Here is a 20,411-nt window from a genome sequence, read left to right as displayed (position 1 = left end):
GGTGGAGTTATTGGAGGGGAAGGAAATCACTGCCTTGTGAATCATTCCTATTGTAAGAGTGAGGCCCGTACTATGGCCTTAGCTACGTCACAAAATCAAGCTGAAAATTGCAAAATGATGAGTGCAGATGCACAAGGATGATCCCAGCAGCAGCATAAAGCTCTGTTTACAGCACAGGGGGAGCCAGCTGGGATTAGACTGAGGTTTAAGGTGAGGGAGGTAACACAATTTTAAGCAAGACACATGCCCTCACCCAGGAAGGGGCAGTGATATTTAAAAGCAGCTGAGGCACGTGTGGATCCTTCACACAGCCCACAAAGACACCCTATAAGCAACTTTTCTGCCTTTTCTCTGCCTTTTTAGCAAACAAACTTAAACCACCCATGAGCCTCAGTCACTGGCTCACTGGTGCAGCCCCACAGAGACATATTACAGAAAGTAAGGCTACAGGAGCCAAATAGCTGAGAAAGTAGGATTTATGGGGTGGGGGTGGGAGGAGAGAGCACAGGAGCTCTTCTTTTGCCACCAAGGGTGTGATAACCCCATCCAGGGGATCCCCCAGGGGACGAGGGAGGCGGGTTGCCAGGGCAGACTCCCAAACAGCCCCATGGCATGCACCGCACGTAACAGTGGCAATAAAAGTCATCTTTCGGTTCACTTGCTGGCCGAGGAAAAAGTCAACAACAACCAAAAGCCTTTGTTTTTCAGGCAGAAGAAATATGTCAAAGTAAGTTTCACTTGGGCTTGAAACATGTACGTTGTTCAAAACATCTTTTCTTTGAGTTTCGGATGAAAAAGGTGTTTAAAAAAAATAAATTGAAAATAATCATCCTTTTTCAAAAGGTATTTTTTTCAACTTCAGCTAATTCCACTAACATGGAATACATGCAGACCATCTAAAGAAGCAGGTTTTAGCCAAAACGAAAAGAGTAATATGGAAAACAGCATCCAGACCTACTAGGGAATTACGATACAGATAGGAACTGCTCTGCAGGAGGGTTAATAGCTGCACTATCCCAAGCTACTGAAGCTTCTTTAATCAGAATACCGAGAGCCGAATACAATCAAGTATTGATAGGTTCCCAATTCACCCACATCTGCAGACACTGCTCCTCAGTTCACAGTCTTAAGTGTGCATGGCACTGCCTGAAACCAGGGATGGATCTCCAGGAGTAGCCCACGCTGTTATTTTGAGGACCAGTGCAGGAATACACTGAAGAGAAATGAGTTATTTCCAGCTTTCCCCTGGAGAAACCAACCAATACTGAGGAATCTGAAGGAGGAATAGCTCAGCCAAGAAAAAAATCAGCCTTTTAAGCAAGGACCAGGACCTTTCAGCAAAATAAATGTTGTGGTGAGCACATCCACACCAACCAGCTCTCACATGCCTGATAAGGCTTCTCCCATTTAGGCACACAAGGGAAGTGAGAGGGAGAACCCAGCCCAGTATTGAGGACAGGGCTACTCAAACCATTTCTATCACAATCCATTCAGCAGAGAGCTGCATGTTGTTCCCAGCCCTGCCTTAGCAGGGAAATGCAGCAAAGGGCTACAGACACCTCCCAAAAGAATGGCCAGAGTCACAAGACATCTTGCAGGAATGCACAAAACATCACATGTCTTGGACCTTGCTGAGGTTGTGGCTGAAGTAACGCACAGTGCGGATCCATAGCAAAGCCCTGGTGAGTCTGAGCCCTAAAAAAAGCTGAACTGGCAAAGGGACTAGAAAAGGACAACACTGTACATAATCAAAGTTAAGGTCCATCAGGCATACTTTATATTCAGTACCAATCTCAAAGTCCAACCGACACTAGACCAAATCCCACCCAAACCTGAGAAAAATATCTTAACCTAAACCTGTGCTCAAAATGCACAATTTACTGCCTTCCTCTTTTCTGACAGCTTTTATGGATGAGGCTTCCAGAGTGGAGAAGTGAGGAAAGCCACTCTCAGGTCATGTCATCTACCCAAGGTTATGCAGCAGCTTTGGGGGATAAAAAAAAAAATAAAATAATAAAATATGTATTTACAAGTTCAGGACTCGTGACTCACATCCTTTGTTTTAACCACAGCACCATTCATTTCCACACTTGAATGCTGACCAGACTACCAGACTAGAGTGTGGTTCAAGAAAAAAACAAACAGTAGTTGATTTGCAAAGGATTTTTCTCTTTCCTTTGGCATTTTCAGGGAAAAGGAGATTGCATTTGTCCATCACCTCGAATGGGGAGGGCTTTGGAGCATAGCAACGGGAGCAACAAACATCTGCTGGGTGCAACAGGCTCAGCCTTGAGGTATTGGCAGCTTGCTGGGAGGAGCAAATTAGGCCACAGAGGACCATAACTGGTCTTGCTCAAACTGTAATTAAGTGTCATTGTGCTTTCCAGGGTGAATTGTTTGATTGTCTCTTCAGAAGCAAGCTGTGATTATGGCAAGCACAGAGGAAGAGCTCTTCACCCACCTAGGGATAAGGATAATGATGGAGATTCTCAGATTTCTGGTGAAAATGGTTATTACTTTAATTTGTCTCAGCCCAAAAGGTAAGATCCTGGCCCAGCACACAGACAAGCTGCCTCTTTGTCCAGAGTGTGGAAACAGATACAAGTATCCCCAACCCATCTCTGGGCAACTGGCTCCTAAATGACCCTGCTGCTACCCAGAGCAAGTAGATGGTAAACCTACAGCCAACACTAGACCAAATCCCACCCAAACCTGAGAAAAATATCTTAACCTAAACCTGCGCTCAAAATGCACAACTTTGGGGAAAACCCAGTTAAGGAAGGCTGGGCAGGTTAAGTTCTGGACTGTCACCCGACTCAGAAGCCAATGAGGGATGCACAGGTCCAGCAATCCAACTGAGACAAGGAAAGGTGAGGTTCAGCACTGATCCAGGATGCTGCCAAGAAACAGCAGTCCTTATCCCAAAGTCACATTCCCTATGAAAAAACCCTGAGAATCAGACCTGGTGAACCTTTTTCATACTATAAATACCAAAGAAATACTGAAGTGGTACACATGCTTTAAGAACAGCAGAAGAACCCTCTGTCTACCTAACAGAGTCCATCTATGAAGCGGTCAGAGCGCTGTTAGGACCATGGTCTCACCCTCCTAGAATTTACTGTTCATCTCATTTATCGCTGTGGAAGTTCAGTACAACAGGAGTGAAGAACAACCTATATCAGCTACAGCCAGGGGCCCCAAAGTGACAGCTCAGTGTCTTAACAAGGCCAATCCTTCATCCTGTTGTGCAGCCTGTGCTAAGCAGGATTTGCAACCAAGGCCCATTTGTGAAGCCTACTTCCACGTCAGAAATAACACGATCCTGGCACAAGTGAGAGGCAATACCAATTTATGGGGGCTTCTTGCAGGATGGGAAATTCATTTGTCATCAATTCTATGTTTCCAGCTGCAGTTTCAGCACATAGAATGGTTCGGGTTGGAAGGGACCTTAAAGATCATCCAGTTCCAACCCCCCTGCCCTGGGCAGGGACACCTCCCACCAGACCAGGGTGCTCAAAGCTTCATCCAGCCTGGCCTTGAACCCCTCCAGGGATGGAACATCCTGGGAACTGTGCATCAGGATGTTAGTCCCACACCAGGGAACCCTTTCTCCATGCCATGCCTGCTACAGCAGGAATGAACCCTAGAGATACTGGTCTCCTTTGCAAAAAGGAAAAAAGAGTAAAAGCGAGGCTACAGGTGTCACATTTTCATTGAAAGTGACAAAGTGAGATCACCTACTGCAGCAGGCAAAGTCCCCATCTCTTTAATTTTTCAGCAGCTTATGAAGATAATTGGATCCAGAAAGGTTAAGCAAAGGGAGAAAAGTCCCAGAACCAGGCAGCAGTCTCTGATACATACAGTGGGAAGGAGCCCCGTGCTGCTTTTCCAGCACCCCCTGTAGCTCTGCCAATTACTACTCGGGCGATTACAACACATCTCCAAGCAAGTGGCAGGTAAACCTGTTAAAGGCCATTACTCAATCTTGAAAAGAAGTAATTAGTATGAGCTCTAAATAGCACTGCTACGTAGGCAGCATGGAGTGACAGGCGGGTACTGCCCTCCCCGTGGGCTGCATTCAAACTGCTGACCACCCGCGGGCAGCAGCCAGAAAATAATTACTACTCATTAATGATCCATAGGCTTGATGTCCCACCATTCATTTGGGGAGTCCCAAGTGCCTGGGAAGCCTTAACTAAACCTCACAGCTGTAAGGAAGGTAAATACTGTGTTCTCATGATCATTTTGCAGTTGGGAAAAGTAAGGTACACAGATGTCATCCTCAGCATTACAAGGGATCACTCAAAAATTGAAGGGTAATCTGACTTCCTGAGCTTTAACAAACCTATCAGTTTATGAGTGATTACTTTGAAAGGGACACACAGAATAAGGAACCCAAATACTCCCATTCTTCTCATTTCAGAAGCTGGTGTTTAAAATTCCAGCTGCCATGCCTTGTTCAAAGTCACACAACGCCTCAATGGTGAGAACCTGAAAGCACCCAGAAGTCCTGGCTTCAAATATGACCAGCAGCTTACAGTTTGTGAAATTTTTTGGCTGCACAGCAGCCTTTTTACTTTCAGTTTTATGGAATGAAGAAGGAAAAAGAGGCTTTCAGGTTCTTGTACAACAGCCTTCTAGTGTCCTTCCCCAGGCTTTGCACGTGCAAAGGGTAGTTACTGCTAAAACATTACTTTTTTCTAAGTGAAGTCCCACGAGTATACAAGGCTGACGATGATAGCAAAATCCAGTCTAAACTTTCACTCTCTCTGTTGCAGGTAATTTTTCCCTGACAAAAATGAGATCACTTTCTAAAGCTTTAAAGTAAACAAGAGCAACTCTGCCTGGGGGGAAAAATGTAGGGTTTTTTTAGTTGAGGTTTTGGGTAAACCAAGCCTCCGAGAATTTCCTGTGGCAGTATGTGCTGAAATGCAAAATGGAATGGATTTGCTGAAAGCAGCAACTAAGCAGACCATTTGAAAGAAGCATCTCACCTTCTTCTCTGCACATATTGGGGCTTTTAATGCTGACTTGCTGGAGTTGGTAACAGCCCCACTTCTGATCTGTTGGGCCAAGGGGAAGAACCTTACAGTTCCCTTTTGCAGAGACTATTGACAACCTGCCCCACCAGCTACTGTGGTTTCTAGGAGATACTTCAAGATAGCCAGACATTAATATTTCCCAAACTCCAGTCTTTGTAGCAGCCCCCTGCAAGGTCATAACTAAGCTCGGGAGGACACCAACACAGAGGTGATGGGGAAGTCCTCAAGGCAGCCTGAGTAGCCTGAACAACACACAGCTTGCAAACCCATGTGGTTGCTCTGGCACACCCCCTGTTGCAGGACGAGCAGCGTCCCCACCCCAGAGTTGTTAATCCCTTTATTGGGCCAGAGGAGCAACTGCTGGTCCTCAAAACCCCAAATTTCTGGTGGAGGAAGGAAGCAGCCTAGCTCTAAGGGATCCATCACTGCATCAGTAGCACAAATACTGATGAAGGCATCACCATTGTACATTACTTGAAGGAAGAAAGCCCAGATACCTACAGGAGAGCTGCTGGCCCCTTTTTCAACTCTCCACTCTTCTGCTGATGCCTTCGGAGAGCTCAGCAAAAAGCCATCCCACTAATAGCAGCCTGTCAGCTAATGATGGGGTAGAGCTAAGTGTGTGTTTATCCCCTGCTGTCTCATCCTGGTGCAAGAGGCTCCTGCCAGGGGTGACCTGCAGAAGCTGAGTGAGCAGCATCCTGTGACCCTTTGCTGAGGTATTTGCCAAGCTAAAAACTACCAATTTCAGTGGTGGGGCTTTTGCCCTGAAATACAGGCCTGTGATAGCCTCTATTTTTTTCACAGCAGAAAGATGTCCAGTCATTTTCTTGCTTCGCTTCCAATATTCTTCAGCTTTAGTTAATTTCACAGGCCAGGGAACAGAGATGATCCTATTCTTTCACCCAATCTGACTCAATAGGATTCTTTCCACCCTATTTCCCAGATGTACGTTTGATTTTTCTAATATTCCCCCTGATACAATAATCCTTCAGCTTGCTCGGTTTTACATTGCCTCTTTTGAGTCCCTCGTCCTCCCCACAGCAGAGCTGGAAGGCGAGGAACTGAGGATCCCTGTTTGGAGCCAGCCCCCTGCATGTTTCTTGACCACGCAGGAGAACAGAGGCTCCCTTGTGCTCTGCACTGATAGAAATGTACCAGCCCAGGGAGTGAAAGGCAGAGGATAGATTCGTATTATACAATGTTAGCGCTATCAAAATACAGCTGGGCCTAAAGAGCCTATTCAGAAGCTCTAGATCGTGCTTAAAAAGTAAATAAGGTGTCTCGAGCGCAGCTGCCTTGAAAATGCAGCTCAGTGTTAACAGTTAAATCCATTTTACAAAGTAGCATAGGAAACTCAGTCTGTTCTCTTAGTTTCCTTACACCCCAAAAGAAAAAGGGAAGAGACTAAACTTTAAATACTGAAGCTGCGTATGTTTGGTTAATAACTAGACAAATGCCCTACCAGTATTTTGCCAAAAGTTGGAGGGCTGTAGTGTATCTGCCCTAGATGAAGCGAATTAAGACTGCTTAATGCTGTTATTAGGTGTAAAAATCATCCAGGCAGATAAGTCCAGCACAAGGGCCTCTGCACCACTCACACCCACACAAAAGCACTTTACAGCCTCTACTACTGTAACTCTATAACCCCTTTCCCTGAGGGCAAAGGCAATGACATGTAGGGATTCTGGCCAGAGAAGGGCCACAGGGAAGAGAAAGATGGTGTCTCTGCTTGGTCCTCCTGTTACAAAGCTCCACTGCAAAAAAACAAATCTGAAGGTACAAAAGGATCCAATTCTTATGGAGTTGTCCCCCCAGGAATAACAAGACAGACACAACCGTAACGGTGCCAGGCTCTCACAGGGAAATCAGGAGAGAGCTCTGAACTAAGCTATCGCAGGGGCAGCACACAAACATCTCTGTGGCTCTTTTCAGAGCCTTTCAGCTCAAACTCCCTCCCTCCTCCCAGGAGGAATCTACTCCTGACCCACCTTTGGCCCATAGACTTTATCAAGACAAGAGATACTCTCTGCTACATATAGGACAAGTTTGAGAAATGTGTCTTTGCACAGAATTCTAGAGAAACTTTATTCTCCTTTAACTTTGCTGTAATTTGTTTCTTCATCACCTGCACAGTTCATAGCTTCTCTCATTAATCACCTAACTCTATTATTAAATCTGAGAAGCATTTTTATGAAGTTGGGTAGGAAGTATAAATTACTGTTGTAGAATGACTACTGCATATTTAAATTCAAAACCAGCAGTCCCCCAGAACCCACAAACAAAGAACCTATCCTTTGACTTCAACACAGGTGCTCAGGAACAAGGCTAAGAACTTACAGGGCTGTAAAAGGTCTCATTTACTACTTTGACTGGCCAGTTTATTCCTCAGTCTGCTCAAATCATCACAACGGAGACATTACTGCTGACCTTTTGGGGCAATACTTTTAAATAGATGCCACAGCAAACATTTTAGCTCATTTTGAAATCTCTGGTTCTTGTGACAAATTTTTAGCCTTAGGGTAATGTGAAAAGAGACAAGCTCACAAAAAAAAAAAAAAGGAGAAAAAAGAGGTGAGGAGAGCTGTGCCACAGAGACAAAAGCTGGAGGAGTCCACATGTACCACTCTATAGGTCTGTCCAGAAAAGTCAGAGGCAAGTCTAGCTTTGCTACTCAGCCAGTCATCAAGACTGGCTAATGGAGTATCAAGAAAGGCTAATAAACACAAAAAAAAAAAAAAAGGAGAAAAAAAAAAAGAAGGGGTTGTTGGAAGGGAAGAGCATTGGGGCTGCTAACAGAGAAGTGACATGTCAGTGTGTTTGTGACACCTTACCTTATCCCCTGGCTGTGGTCTCATAAGAGACACTTGATCATAGCCTCGTCGAACCAAAGCCCACAGCGCATCAAGTTTGCCCTGGAATTGAAAAAAAAAAAAAAATTAAAAAAATGACACAACCAAGAAGTTTGGGGAAAACAGCACAAGACTAAGCTACAGGTGAGTTGATCCAGCCTTTCAGAATTAAACTGTCTGCATAAACACTGCTCTTTTGCCCTTGCCCTCTAAAATGTTTATCTAGACAGCCAGAGAAGAGACCTCAGTGGGGTAACACGTACCCAATATGCAATGGGCCAAATTCAGCTGGCTCAAAACTCACTGAGGATGACTGAATTTAGTGTGAACAATTCCCCTAAGAGGTACAATTAGACAAATATTACATTAACAAAAGGCAGAACAACAAAAAGTACTGTACTGATGGGGGGCGAGCTGGAGGATGGATAAACAGCCACAAGAACTACCTACCTAGGCAGGCTTTAAAATTCACAGGTACTTTCCAGGCAGAAAATCTAAGCACTGTGAGCTTGGTGGGGAAGGGGGACCTCATCCCACAGAGAACTGGATTGGGAGACAGCCACAGGTTTCTGGGATGAGCATGGTATGCTGCTCCCTTGGCCTGTGCTTCCAGCCCTCCAGCTTCCTTCCCTGAAAGGGGAGATAACAGCTCTGCCCTGCCTCAAGGGTTGTCTGAGGATACATACATTGAAATACACCAGATACTGTAACTATACCAGGGAGACACCAGATACTATAATGACACGGAAGAAATGGGGATGAAAGTGTGGAGAGACTGAGCGACTTGCCCAAAATCAAACACTACGTCTTGTGGCTGAACTAGAGGGGAACAGCTCTGAATCCCAACCCAAGGCCTCAGCCACAGCACAATCAAAGCAAGGACAGTGCAGTTCATCTGATCCTTTTCATACGCTGCCCCAAGATGGCACAAAACAGCACACCCCCCCCCCCTCCGCCTTCCATAAGAGTTGAGGTACCTGCTGTTGTAACCCAGGCCATGCAGAAGTACCTGAAAAGGTGTGAGCTGAGAGAGGGAAGATCTCTGCTCATGCCTTCCAACATCCTCCACTCTTCCTCAAAAAGCTACGGTGACACAGTGCCAGGTGAAATAATCATAGAATGGTTTGGGTGGGAAGGGACCTTAGAGATCATCAAGTTCCAACCCCCCTGCCATGCACAGGGACACCTCCCACCAGACCAGATATCTTGCACGTTCCAAGATACCGGCAAAGTTCATGGTTACTGGCCATTTTTCTAAACAGGCTCTCCTAGATCTGTCATAAGAAAAAGTGCACTAAGGAAGAGGGATGTAGTAACACGAGTGACATCAAAGATTTAGTAAAATGGAAGGGCAGACACTTTACCTTGATGGGCGTGTACCATTTCCGCCGGGAAGGTGGCTTTCGCACGTGGGGCTTCTTTGGCTTGGGTTCCCATGGCTCATACTCCTGTTCTGGCAACTTAATAATAGCATTTTTGGGCTTCTCCAATTTTGCTCCTTCCTCTGTTGACCCCTTGTCTCCCCATCGCACCTGAAGTCAGGAAAACACTCTGTAAGCAGAGACACCACAGCGGTCCCCACCAGCAGGTGGTTTTCAGAGACATTAACCTAGTTCCCTCCAGATGACCCAATGCCACCAGACATAGAGAAACTGATGAAGGCACCAAGCTCCCACTGTGATCAGAAATACACATTTAAGAGTCAAATAGTCTCACTCAACTATTTGAACCACTACCCTTTGCACCCTGCAGTAATGAAAGGTGTGGTAGGACTTCATAGTACGTGGATGCTTTAAGAGCACCAGCCCTCAAAATTGGCAGCTCTTCCAAAGGCACCTGGCACAGTCACAAAAGAGAGATCAGTAACTTTATCTTCACATACTATACACTACTTATTTCTAGCTGAAATTCTGATTTGGTTGTATTTCTTACTGCAAATGGAAATGTGATCCTGCATTTAGGGGCAATATATGATCCATAGGGTTATTCAGGCCCAAGGATAACATTCTCCCAAGGAAAGGGGTTAAGGATATTAAGATGCAATGCTCAACCTGCAGACTTGCAAGGGCAGTGTAGATGGCACCCTCAAATACTCAGAACCAGTGTAACTCTGCCTGAGACAAGAGAACTGGACCCAACTGCGCTGAAGGGTTTGATTCAGTAAATTAAAACTTCTTTTGGTGCTTATCCCATTTCTTAACCTGCCATTTTTTTTCAGTAAATTAAAACTTCTTTTGGTGCTTATCTCATCTCTTAACCTGCAATTTTTTCTCTCTGGCTCATCATGCTAGATTCATTCAATTATTCATGCGAACGATGGCAGCTTGATGTCTGCTACTTGGACAGCAGGTGCAATCAGGTGGACAAGCCCTAATTAAATCCCAGTCTCTAGTCCAGCAAAGGTAGCATTTTAAAAATCACATAAAAACCATATCGCTATGATTTATAATTAAATGTGCTGATTTTGACAACACAAAAGAACAATCCAAATACCTCCATCCTCTTAATCCCACCAACACCTCGACCTCCGTAATAAGATGCGTCCACAGTTGGCCACTTTTTCTTTGGCAATCCATCTTCATCATCTGATTCCTGTGGGAAAGACAGGGAGATATTACTGCTGTTCTCACATAAACTATGGAAAACAAATGAACATCCTATGGTCCAAGCCTTGGATATCTGGCTTTGCATGTTAGACTTATTTGCTGACAAAAACAGAAGTCTCTTGTCTCTGCAGCTGCAATTTTAACTAGGGAAGCCAAAGAGGGCTGCTTATTCCTCTCTCCAGGCAGCTTCTATTTAGTCAAATACGCATTGAGCTTCAAAATCACAACTGACTTGTAAAGGAAGGCAAAGTGGAGATGAATTGTACATTATACTGGCTTGCAGCAATCAGTTAGCCCAAAGAAATCATTTCTTAATCACGCTTTTAGAACTTAATGTCACCTAACAGGGAAAAGAGCTACCACTATGAGTTTTTTTAAACATGTGCATCAGACCCTTTTCTGATGGCAGCTGTAACCAGTTATTCTACGCTGCTTGATTCTTTGTAGAGTCTGGCTCAAGCTGCACAGTTTGGAACCAGGACTCAGACTGGAGCATCTCCAAATCATCAGGAACCTCAGATTCAGAGTGTTTGACCTGCAATTATAAAGGTTAGAGTCTGAATCAGGGCTTTTCTTCAGGTTCATCGTTCTGTTCTTACTTAACTAAAAGCCAGCAAATGTTTCTGGTTTGATAACCCCGGGGCACACCTCCAGGTCTGTCACCTTGAGCAAATAAAAGTCACTGGGATTTCTCAGAGTCCCCATCATTACACTGGGTCGAGGCAGCTGAAAATCACACCATGACACTCCCCAAGAACATATGTGATGTAGGAAAGAGCCCAACAAGCCTCCTACAATACCATTTCCATTCCTTGCATTCTAATATATAGACAAATAACCACACCTCATGCTGATATACAGATGTGCATGCTGCTCTTGGGCTGCCCACACACAGTGCTCTCTGTTAATTTTCATCCCTACAAGTACATTTCTAGATACACTGCCTGGACTTAGCTTTCACAAAAAAAATAATAAATTAAATAAAACAAGTGAAATCCAAACACTAGGGATAGACACAAATTATTGTCAGATTACTAGGTGACATCTTCTCAAAATCACCCTACGTGTTTCAACTGGAATGTAAATGGAATTGAGATTCCAAAAGCCAGCAACAGTTTTTAGAAAACATGCCTTTATTATTATTATTTTATTTTTTTTCATATTTAACTCTTAGAGTACACCTTGGAGGAAGGTATTTCCATTCAGTGACATCTGATCTCTCAGCCATGGTTCATGGGTTAGTTCCTCCAAAAAATTCTTCAGTGTGGCCAGGCAAGACTAGAGTTGACATTTTCATTAACTAGTAAGGAGTGGTGAGTTTTTGTTTTGGTTAGGTTTTTTTGTTATTTTTTTATATTGTTTTTGAGGGTTTTTTTAACCCAAGTCAGGGAAATAAATATACAAACCACTGTGGTTTGGTGTTGGGTTTTGTTGTTTAGAATTTGGTTTTGTTTGTTTTTTAAGAGTATAACAAATACACAAACAAGTTCTATTGAATTTCATGCCACATCGAAAACAGTACCCAGTGACCTACATCAGCTGTGTAAATTCATTTATATCTGATTTCATTGTGAACTTGGAGTACTATTTAAAACCTCCTGCCTCTTCCATGCAACGTAACACAGATTTCAAGACTTCACATCTAACAACCCTTAATTGCTGGCACGTCTGACAGCAGCAAGACACAGTTAATCATGATGGCTCACACTTTTCCAGCTGATAAAAAGATTTATACCCAATATCCCTTACGCTGAACACACAGCTAAGCAACACCAACGGCTACCACTAACATTTTTTAAAGTAATGGACATATAATGCTTGCACTCTAGAACGAGTTTTAGATAGCAGCAAGAACAGATTGTGAGCTAAAGGGCAGGTCACCATAGCTAGGGAGGCTAAGTATAACGAAACAACTATCCAGTATGGATAAAGACAAGGCCAAATAAAGGGATGGATACCATCTGTATTCTGTGTTATTCCTGGAGGCTTACGTCAGCTCACAGTCTCTTTTAATTGCATTGAAAAATCTCTGCTGGTCAGAATAATCGCAAAGCATCTGGGAACTCTGCTGCAGGGGTGTGAGGCTCTCTGAAACCTCCTTCCAGCACCGCACGGCTGCAACCCAGTGCTTCATGATAACACTAATCACCCTAAAACCAGCACGATTTTCGGTGCCTGTTCTAACGTTAAATTGTCACAGTGCTGCTGCTGCCCAGGACAAGCAACAGGATCACATCCACAGTAATGGTGGCCTCTGGCAACCTCAAAACAGCAGCTGTGGTTGCCTCCTGATATTCATGCCAAGTTACAGTGAGTTAGCAGCAAACTGTAAGCTTCTCTTGTGGGTTAGGCAAGTATTTTTCCATCATTTAACTGTCTATGCCTAGGAAAGAAATAAAGGCAGGCATGAGTTTTCCCTGGAGGTACTTTTATTTATTCCTCTTATTTTCACAAAATTAGTACAGTGAAACTAAGCTGAGGTCAGGGTCAGTGTGTTACTGTCCCAAAAAGAGCAAAATACATCCCTGCCTCAAACAGCTCCCAGCCTAAATGGAGAAAGGCCAAATGTCCTTCCAAAGGTCACACTGCAGCAGAACCACAGCCAGGGCAGGCTCTTGCCTCCCTTTTCTGTAGCAAAGACACAAGAATGGGGCCTTCTCTATCCTTTCTTCCAGCTGCCAGACTTTGTTCCTTACTGCCAGTCTGGGCTAAACTCCTGCTGAGAGCAACAGCAATTTTACTGGAGGACAGAGAGCTTTCAGCACAGCTTGAGAAGCCAAGATTTGCTTACACACCTGTTTGATGCTCAGCAGAAGGAATAAAATCCCATAGGTCTGTGGACTTCTGAGTTATGCAACTATTTTCTCTGCGGACTGAAATAATCTTGCAGTACGTATATTAAAAAAAAAAAGGCCAGAGGGCAGAAATAACTGTCCTGACCCAAAAGACTTCCTCTCACAGCCTTCAAGGTGCCATTAAGACGCCTACAGGGCTGACATTCCTGGGCAGCACAACACACTACAGCAGCTGCAGACAGTGCAACAGCTCAAAAATAACATACTCACAGGCTCCGGAGGTGGTGGAGGCGGTGGCTCCTTGATCACCTGGAACATATAAACAATGGGAGAAATCTGAGTTCATGGTAGGGTTCATCCATCTCTATGCCATGCCCTCGCTGCTTCTCTGCTCCCATCACAAAAAGGTTGCCCTGATCTATTCACCCATATTCAGTCCCATCATTAGTCCCACTGCTTTTCAGCAGAAGGAAAATAAATGCGGATGAGAAGCTAAATCCATCACATTCAGCTATCCAATTAGTCAAGTACCTTGTTAAGTAATTCGTAATACAGCTCTGTATCATGGCAGTTCTGCCTTAATGTCATGCAATTACCAAGCTAGTGCTTGGTAATATTCACTCAGAATCTGCAGGTCCAATGAAAAAAAAACAACAAACCAAAAAAAACAAAGAAAAAAGAAAAAAAAAGAGCCTAACTCTTGCCTCTATGCCAATATTAGTAAGTCAGTTCCATAGCACTTCTCTGCAGCAGGTTTCAAATCTCATACTAAGGAGGTCTTGATCCCTACAGAGACTTGGGCCGTGTCCACAAGCTCACTCAAACTTCTCAGTCAGTGTCAAAATCACATAGGCCTCGCAATATTCAAAAACAACAGACCAGAGTGATTTCAACAAGGACTTAAAACAATGTGTTGAATTAGGGCCTTACAAACCCGGCAGCGTTTTTCTCAAAGTTAACCACCCACTTCAACACTCTGCTTTCACAGAGAAGAGATGAAACCAAGTCAAAATAATAAAGCCCTGTACTTACCACTGTGCAGCAAAGGGGCCAGAACCACCAAAGGAGAGCCAGAGCCAGCAGCAGGAAGAGAATCAGGAGAGCGATGAAAAGGATGGTCCCAGTCAGCTGCAAACAAGATGATTACTTCTGAGTTTTCTGCGTGTCACCAACAAGGCAGGAGCCCTGAAGTTACACAATGAGACCTGGCAGAGTGAGCCAGGTTTCCCTCACTGCAAGGTCTCAGGTAGATCGTGCAGTCAATCACTGTTTTCATTAGGGTCACTTCAGTATTGAGTGTGACAAATCCATAAGCGAAGTCACGATTCAGGGGTGCACCTCCTGTTTGTGGTGTGTATATGCATAATTTATGTATGTTTATGGCATTCTTACATTCTTAGTCTGCCCAAACTGCCTCTCGACTCAAACTGCACACACAACCCCAGCCTGTGGCTTATGCAAACTAGCCCTCAGTGCTGCTGGTTCTTGGTAATCTTCCTGAGGCTGGTTGGACTGTTTTTAATGACATGCTGTAATCATGATCTTATCCATTCCTGATTCTTATATTCCATCTATTACTCTGCAGAGAATGGTGGGACTGTGGGGCCAGGTAGCTAAAGGTCTATATTCAAAATAGAAGTTAAATTTTCTTCAAAAGGACTAGAATTAAAAAAAAAAAAAAAGTAGATTTTGAGTTTGAGAAGAGGTTCAATTCACCAGCAACTTGTGGTACCAGGGAACAGGCAAAACCTGGCAGCAAAATGGAGGACAGCCTGGGACTAGGAAGATGTAAAAAGTGCTTGAAGGAATATCTGTGAATCAGGCTGAGGGAACAGAAGCTGGCTAGAGAGGAAGCTGTAAGAGATTTTCAAAGAAGGACAGGTCATTGGATAAATTGAAAAAAAGAAGTTCCAAAGAAGATTTATTGAGGATAAAGTCCATGAGATTCACCTTATTAAATCTGAAACTACTTGCTGAATGCCCACGACACCTGAAACTGATGCTTAGCCCCTTTTACAACAGGAGGTCCCTTCACTGTTCCAGGTGGGTTTGTTTTCCCCTCAGAAAATAAAAAGGCTGAGGGTGGAAAATAAAGTACCAGGTGGTAAGAGTTTTGCAAAGCCTGGGTGAGGTCCCAAATGGCTGACTTGGGTGGTACCTAGTTCTTTCTCAGGGCAAATCTTAGAGCTGTCAGGACTGACATGTTCAAGATGGGACTAACAAAACCATGGCTCCCACTCCGTGCTTTTAGGCAGGTAGCCCAGTATCCCATATTCCCATGAGGGATGTCGTGCCACCACCATCCCTCCACTGGTCTGTGGCTTCTTGTTATAGATGCAACAAACTGACTTGTTCTGGGACATGCTATTTAGCTCACCTCATTCATTTAGTCAGGGAGCAGAAGAAAGCCAAGGGGAGTGCTGCAATGTGTGCCAGAGCCCCTGCTCAAAGGAGTCCTATTAGAAGACACACTATGCAGCTGCAGTTCAGGGCTGCAGCCCCCCCATCTCTGGCCCTTCCATGGCCCCACGTAGGGCTAACGCATCTGGAAAGCGGACACTTGAGGGGCATGAATTCCCAGTTGAAGTCAGTTTGCTGAGAAATGGATGAATAAAAGTCAAGCACAACTTTAAGAGGTATCGCTGCACGCCTGAAAAACAAATCCAAGCACAGTAGCAACGCAGTGCATGAGCCACAGATGCACATACCACTGCTACTGTTACTCCAAACACACATTACCTCCTTGTTTTTTTAGCTTTTGTTCCCAGGCATTGCTTTTCCCATCCTAAGGGCTCATATAAATTGCTCAGACATTTGCCAGTGGCAGCTCAAGGAGCTGCTGGCAACAAGAAGCTAAAGAGTCCTCTTTTAATGATTAAATATACAAAGCTTTATAGTGAAGCTGGGTTTCGAAAAGGAAATAGCAGACTTCATGCAGCTGAAGAGAAATAAGCACAGGGATCCCACAGAGGCTTTAGGAGTAAAGCAAAGAGAAGATACTTACTGTAGCAAAAGGACAGAAGGGCCAGCTGGGGAGGAGAGCTGAGCAGGCCAGCTGACTGCCACCCACAGAAAAGGAAACGGGAGAGGAAAGGAAATGGAGGGAGTCTCTAAAACGAGAAGAGTGAAACGCATGGAATTAAGACAAAGTTGGAAACTGAACTGCCAACCTCCTCGCTTACGGGGTGTAACCGGAGTGAGAGTCTTTTCTTGTACCAGCTGAGAATCAGGCTCCCTGCCTCCTTCACATCCAATCTGCAAGAGGCTGGTCAAAAACTGTCAGATTGACAGGACTGCAGATTGGATTCCTCTCTTTATCCTAAGGCTACTGAGAGGAAAGCTTCCTCCATCCGTGCTCTGGCCTGCAGGAATCCCAGCTAGGGCTGAGACTTCAGTCCTCATCAGAAATGAATTACATATGGGTAACTAAATGCACCAGTTAGCACTTGTGTTTCATTGCAGACTCAAAAGGTTTTATCATAGCCGAGGTAGAAGAAGGGAATAAAATGTGAACATATCAGTCTTCAGTGTAGAAAATTTGGAAAAATTTTTGGAAAAATAAAAATAATCAGGTGAAGCAGCAAACACCTCTGTTAAATTCTGAGTCTCCACACTCTAGACTGCTCCGGCAATCTGGTGTGAGATTCCCCAGCTTCATTGCTGAAAATATCAGAAAATGAGATTTGCAAGTTCCAGTCACTGCCTCTGTCTTCCTTCCTCCCCTTCTGCTGTGCAGCTGTCAAAAAGGCCAACAATGATTACAAACCAATATGACAGCATTTGGCGTAGGCTATAAAAGTCCTTTTGACACAAATAACAATAAAGCTCAACTTTGATACAAAGCGTTTGCTCTCAGGTACTTCAGCAAACTTTAATTCATCCACAAGCATGAGGCCAAATCTTTAACTACTGTACTTGCTTTCACCAGCTATGGGTTGCCCATTTTTACTCCAAGGCAAAGACTACAACTGCTTATCTAACAGTCAGCTGCTTCTAAAATCAGATTTTGCTAAAGGGTCCAAGGCAAAGACTACAACTGCTTATCTAATAGTCAGCTGCTTCTAAAAATCAAATTTTGCTAAAGGATCACTTCTAGCTGTTGGTTCCTGATGTTCCACCTAAGTATAGGTGGCCTTTTTGACCAGGAGATGCTCCTATCACAACCATTGCTGTCCAGCAGCAGCACATTCTCCCTTCACTAGGCTGAGCAGCAACATTTTATCAAGAAGCTCATCCCGGGATCTGAAGCTGCTCTCTCTTTCTGGTCATCTCCCGTGACATCCAGAGAAAACAAACTGGCTCCTGTCACTAAAACTGTAAAAACACCTTAGGGAATCCTGAACTAGAAAAGCAAATTCTGGGGGTCCAAGAACAAATGCTGTAAGCTCCAACCAAAACCATAATCATGTAAGTTTAGAGGACCTTTGTGCTGTGGCCTTTCCAGATTCAAGTCCTGGCAGTTGCACCTTTCACCCCAGATCCCACAAGGGATCCCAAAGCTCCACAGGGTGTTGCTTCATGATGATCCTTCCCTCATTTTCCCAGATTTCCTTTCACAGCTTTGAGGATCTCTCTTTCCTGGGATGGGAATGGGCAGGGTGCTTTTTGTTATAATTTTTTATGCAGTAAATTTATCATGATCTGTGCATCATCGAGGATGATGAAATCTAAACTAGCCCTGGTTATTTTTCAAACAGCTGCTGGGATTCCACCAATAACTGTGATGCAGAAGCTGCAGAGAGCTCAGGCTCACTCAGGGAGGGCTTTGCCTGAAGAGCCACTGTCTCTTTCTAAGATCTTAGGGTTTCTCTGTCAAGCCCCATTGCAATTACTTACACACTGTGTGCTGGTGATGCTGACAGAGCTGGAGACGAACGTTAGCCCGTTGTTCATGCTGACTTGTAGGAAAACCACCCTAAAGCACAAAACAGATACACTTATTTTTAGTGTCATCTTTATACCCATTGTTCCTTTTATTCTGGCTGTGTTTGAGCCATTGGCTCATGAACACGCATGGATAACATGCCCTGCTGAGTCAAAGCATTTACATGGCTCCAGGTGCTTACCTGCATTTGTCTCTCCACTTACCCAGGAGCTACCCTTTTATGTTGGCTTAATTGAGTTGGGGCATATGGTCTTTATTAAAAAAACCACCATCCCACCTGGGGCAAAGGGCACTAGGACAGTGAGTCATAAAATAGTCTCAGACATCTGCAATACTACCTTAGATAGCACAAGAAAATGTAAGGCTTTTTTTTTTTTTAACCCCTTCGGCAGCTTGAAGAGCCAGAATATGTTTTCTTTTATATCCAACATAATCCAGAATACTTGTAGTGAGGTCAAGGGGTAAAAACACCCAAATGACAATGAAATTAGAGAACAATCCGACCCTATCCATACTCCAATATCAGAGAAAGGGTCTGAGGAAAAAACAAACAAACAAAAAATCCCACAAAAACCCCACCAAACAACTTTGGTCCAATAAGGCCTTTGATTAAGTTGTGCTAAAGACCCAACATTGAACAGGGCTGTGCTGGCTTATGCTAGGAAAGGATTTGGCACAAAGTGGAAGGAGGTAATCCTGCCACACACACACACAAATTTATTAGCTTGGCACTTTGGGCAAAATTCTGAGCTCTTAGCTTAGACATCCTCATCCAGAAGTCCCCTCTCTCTTAACACGTGCTGGAAAGCAATACTTACTGCCCAGCATCTTCTATCACTGGGGCAGGACAAAGTAGGTAAGTATCGTGGACGAGGGTTGGCTTTTCATCTGAAAAGAAATTAATATAACTGTTACAGAGGAAAAAAGAGAAATTACCCCAAGCAGGCCACCCCCTGGAGAAGAGTTGACACCAATGAGAGTTACAGATCAATTCAGCATGTACCAGTATTTCCCAATGGTACTTATTACAAAGCCAAGTACTAGGATGACCCTTCTTGTTGATGCCTATATGTTATCAGGCTAGAGATACCACAGCTAAGAAATGGAAGTCCTTCTCTGTTCCTGACAGCAGCGAGCAGCCATTTGGAAGCCAGCTTTGAGCAATAGTCATCTTGTCTATCTGACAAGTGAGTGCAAACTCTACTCTGAACCCGCAACTTACTCAGGGGATCAAAGGTGCAGGGTTCAGTTTTTGCCTACCCACTTTGAAAAACACACACGGGAGAAGCTGAGGCTGCACTGTTTGAGGCCAGTGAAAAGTAATAAAAGAGATGGGGTGGAACTGAAGGGGACAGAGATTGGAGGGGAAAAAAAAAAAAAAAAATTTGGTTGGTCATATTGGTCATATAAGAGAGACAGGTAAAGGGGGACCACAACTTTGATTGTTGTGAGGACCTGTCCTGCACAAGGTGCTGCTTTTCCTGTCCCCAACCTTTCCTTTGTGGCAGCATCATCCAGAAACAGTCTGTGTTTATAGGTGCAGCCAGCTTATTTAAACCTTAGAGACTTGATTACTCTTTCTACCTAGGAAAAAAACCCAAACAACTTGAGTAACAACAGGTGTGAGAGGTATTCCTTCTGCCTTCACCCACCCAAGCACACTTGAAGACAAAGTTCACTTCCCTGCTTTGGCAGAGATGACGCCATGAAAATTCTAGTGGTATGTTAAAACATGTGAGGAGTGGTATGTTAAAACAGATGGAGGGGAAAAAAGCCAGCCAGCATAGATCAGAGTTGCAGACCTAACCCAAGGAGAACACAGCATGGAGGAGATGTGGAATTAGGGCATACATCCAGCCCAGAGCAGCACTCACTGTGTGAAGTCCAGTCAAGGTGCCAGTGCATAAGAGAGAAGGAAGAAAAAAAATCCCAAAAGTCTGTCTACCTGGTAAACCACACGAAACAAACCCCTAGCAAAGGGCATCTGTAAGTAGAACGAGAGCGAGACCACCAGAGTTTATTTAATGCAGCCTCCACGTAGGCAACTAGGATGGGAAATGAAGGAGCAATTCATGTGCTCCCTCTTGTAAGTGAATTCAGTGCCAGGGAAGGCACCAGTCTGACTGCCACAGGATATAAAAGCCTCTACTGTGCTCAGCCAACAAGGGCAGCACATACTGAAAAGGAGCAAAGCTTCCCCCCCTCCAGCGCTGTGCTTCACCCTGCCAGAC

At 44.3% G+C, this 20,411-nt stretch overlaps 1 protein-coding gene across 1 annotated transcript in view; it reads right to left on the bottom strand.

Annotated features, from left to right (window-relative positions):
• Positions 1 to 20,411, bottom strand: part of ANTXRL (anthrax toxin receptor-like) — a 56,164-nt gene that overhangs the window by 12,771 nt on the left and 22,982 nt on the right. The window contains exons 11-17 of the mRNA XM_014958088.1: positions 18,999 to 19,068; positions 18,132 to 18,210; positions 14,328 to 14,423; positions 13,566 to 13,604; positions 10,388 to 10,486; positions 9,259 to 9,426; positions 7,877 to 7,957 (exon numbers count right to left, since the gene is read on the bottom strand). Coding sequence (XP_014813574.1) covers positions 7,877 to 7,957; positions 9,259 to 9,426; positions 10,388 to 10,486; positions 13,566 to 13,604; positions 14,328 to 14,423; positions 18,132 to 18,210; positions 18,999 to 19,068 — 632 coding nt within the window. The remainder of the gene's footprint in view (positions 1 to 7,876; positions 7,958 to 9,258; positions 9,427 to 10,387; positions 10,487 to 13,565; positions 13,605 to 14,327; positions 14,424 to 18,131; positions 18,211 to 18,998; positions 19,069 to 20,411) is intronic.

Source organism: Calidris pugnax, unplaced genomic scaffold, assembly GCF_001431845.1.
Source record: "Calidris pugnax isolate Ruff unplaced genomic scaffold, ASM143184v1 scaffold352, whole genome shotgun sequence".
NCBI classification, from domain to species: domain Eukaryota; kingdom Metazoa; phylum Chordata; class Aves; order Charadriiformes; family Scolopacidae; genus Calidris; species Calidris pugnax.
The sequence above is the reverse complement of the archived record's forward strand: the minus strand, read 5'-3'. Positions and strand labels throughout refer to the sequence as shown.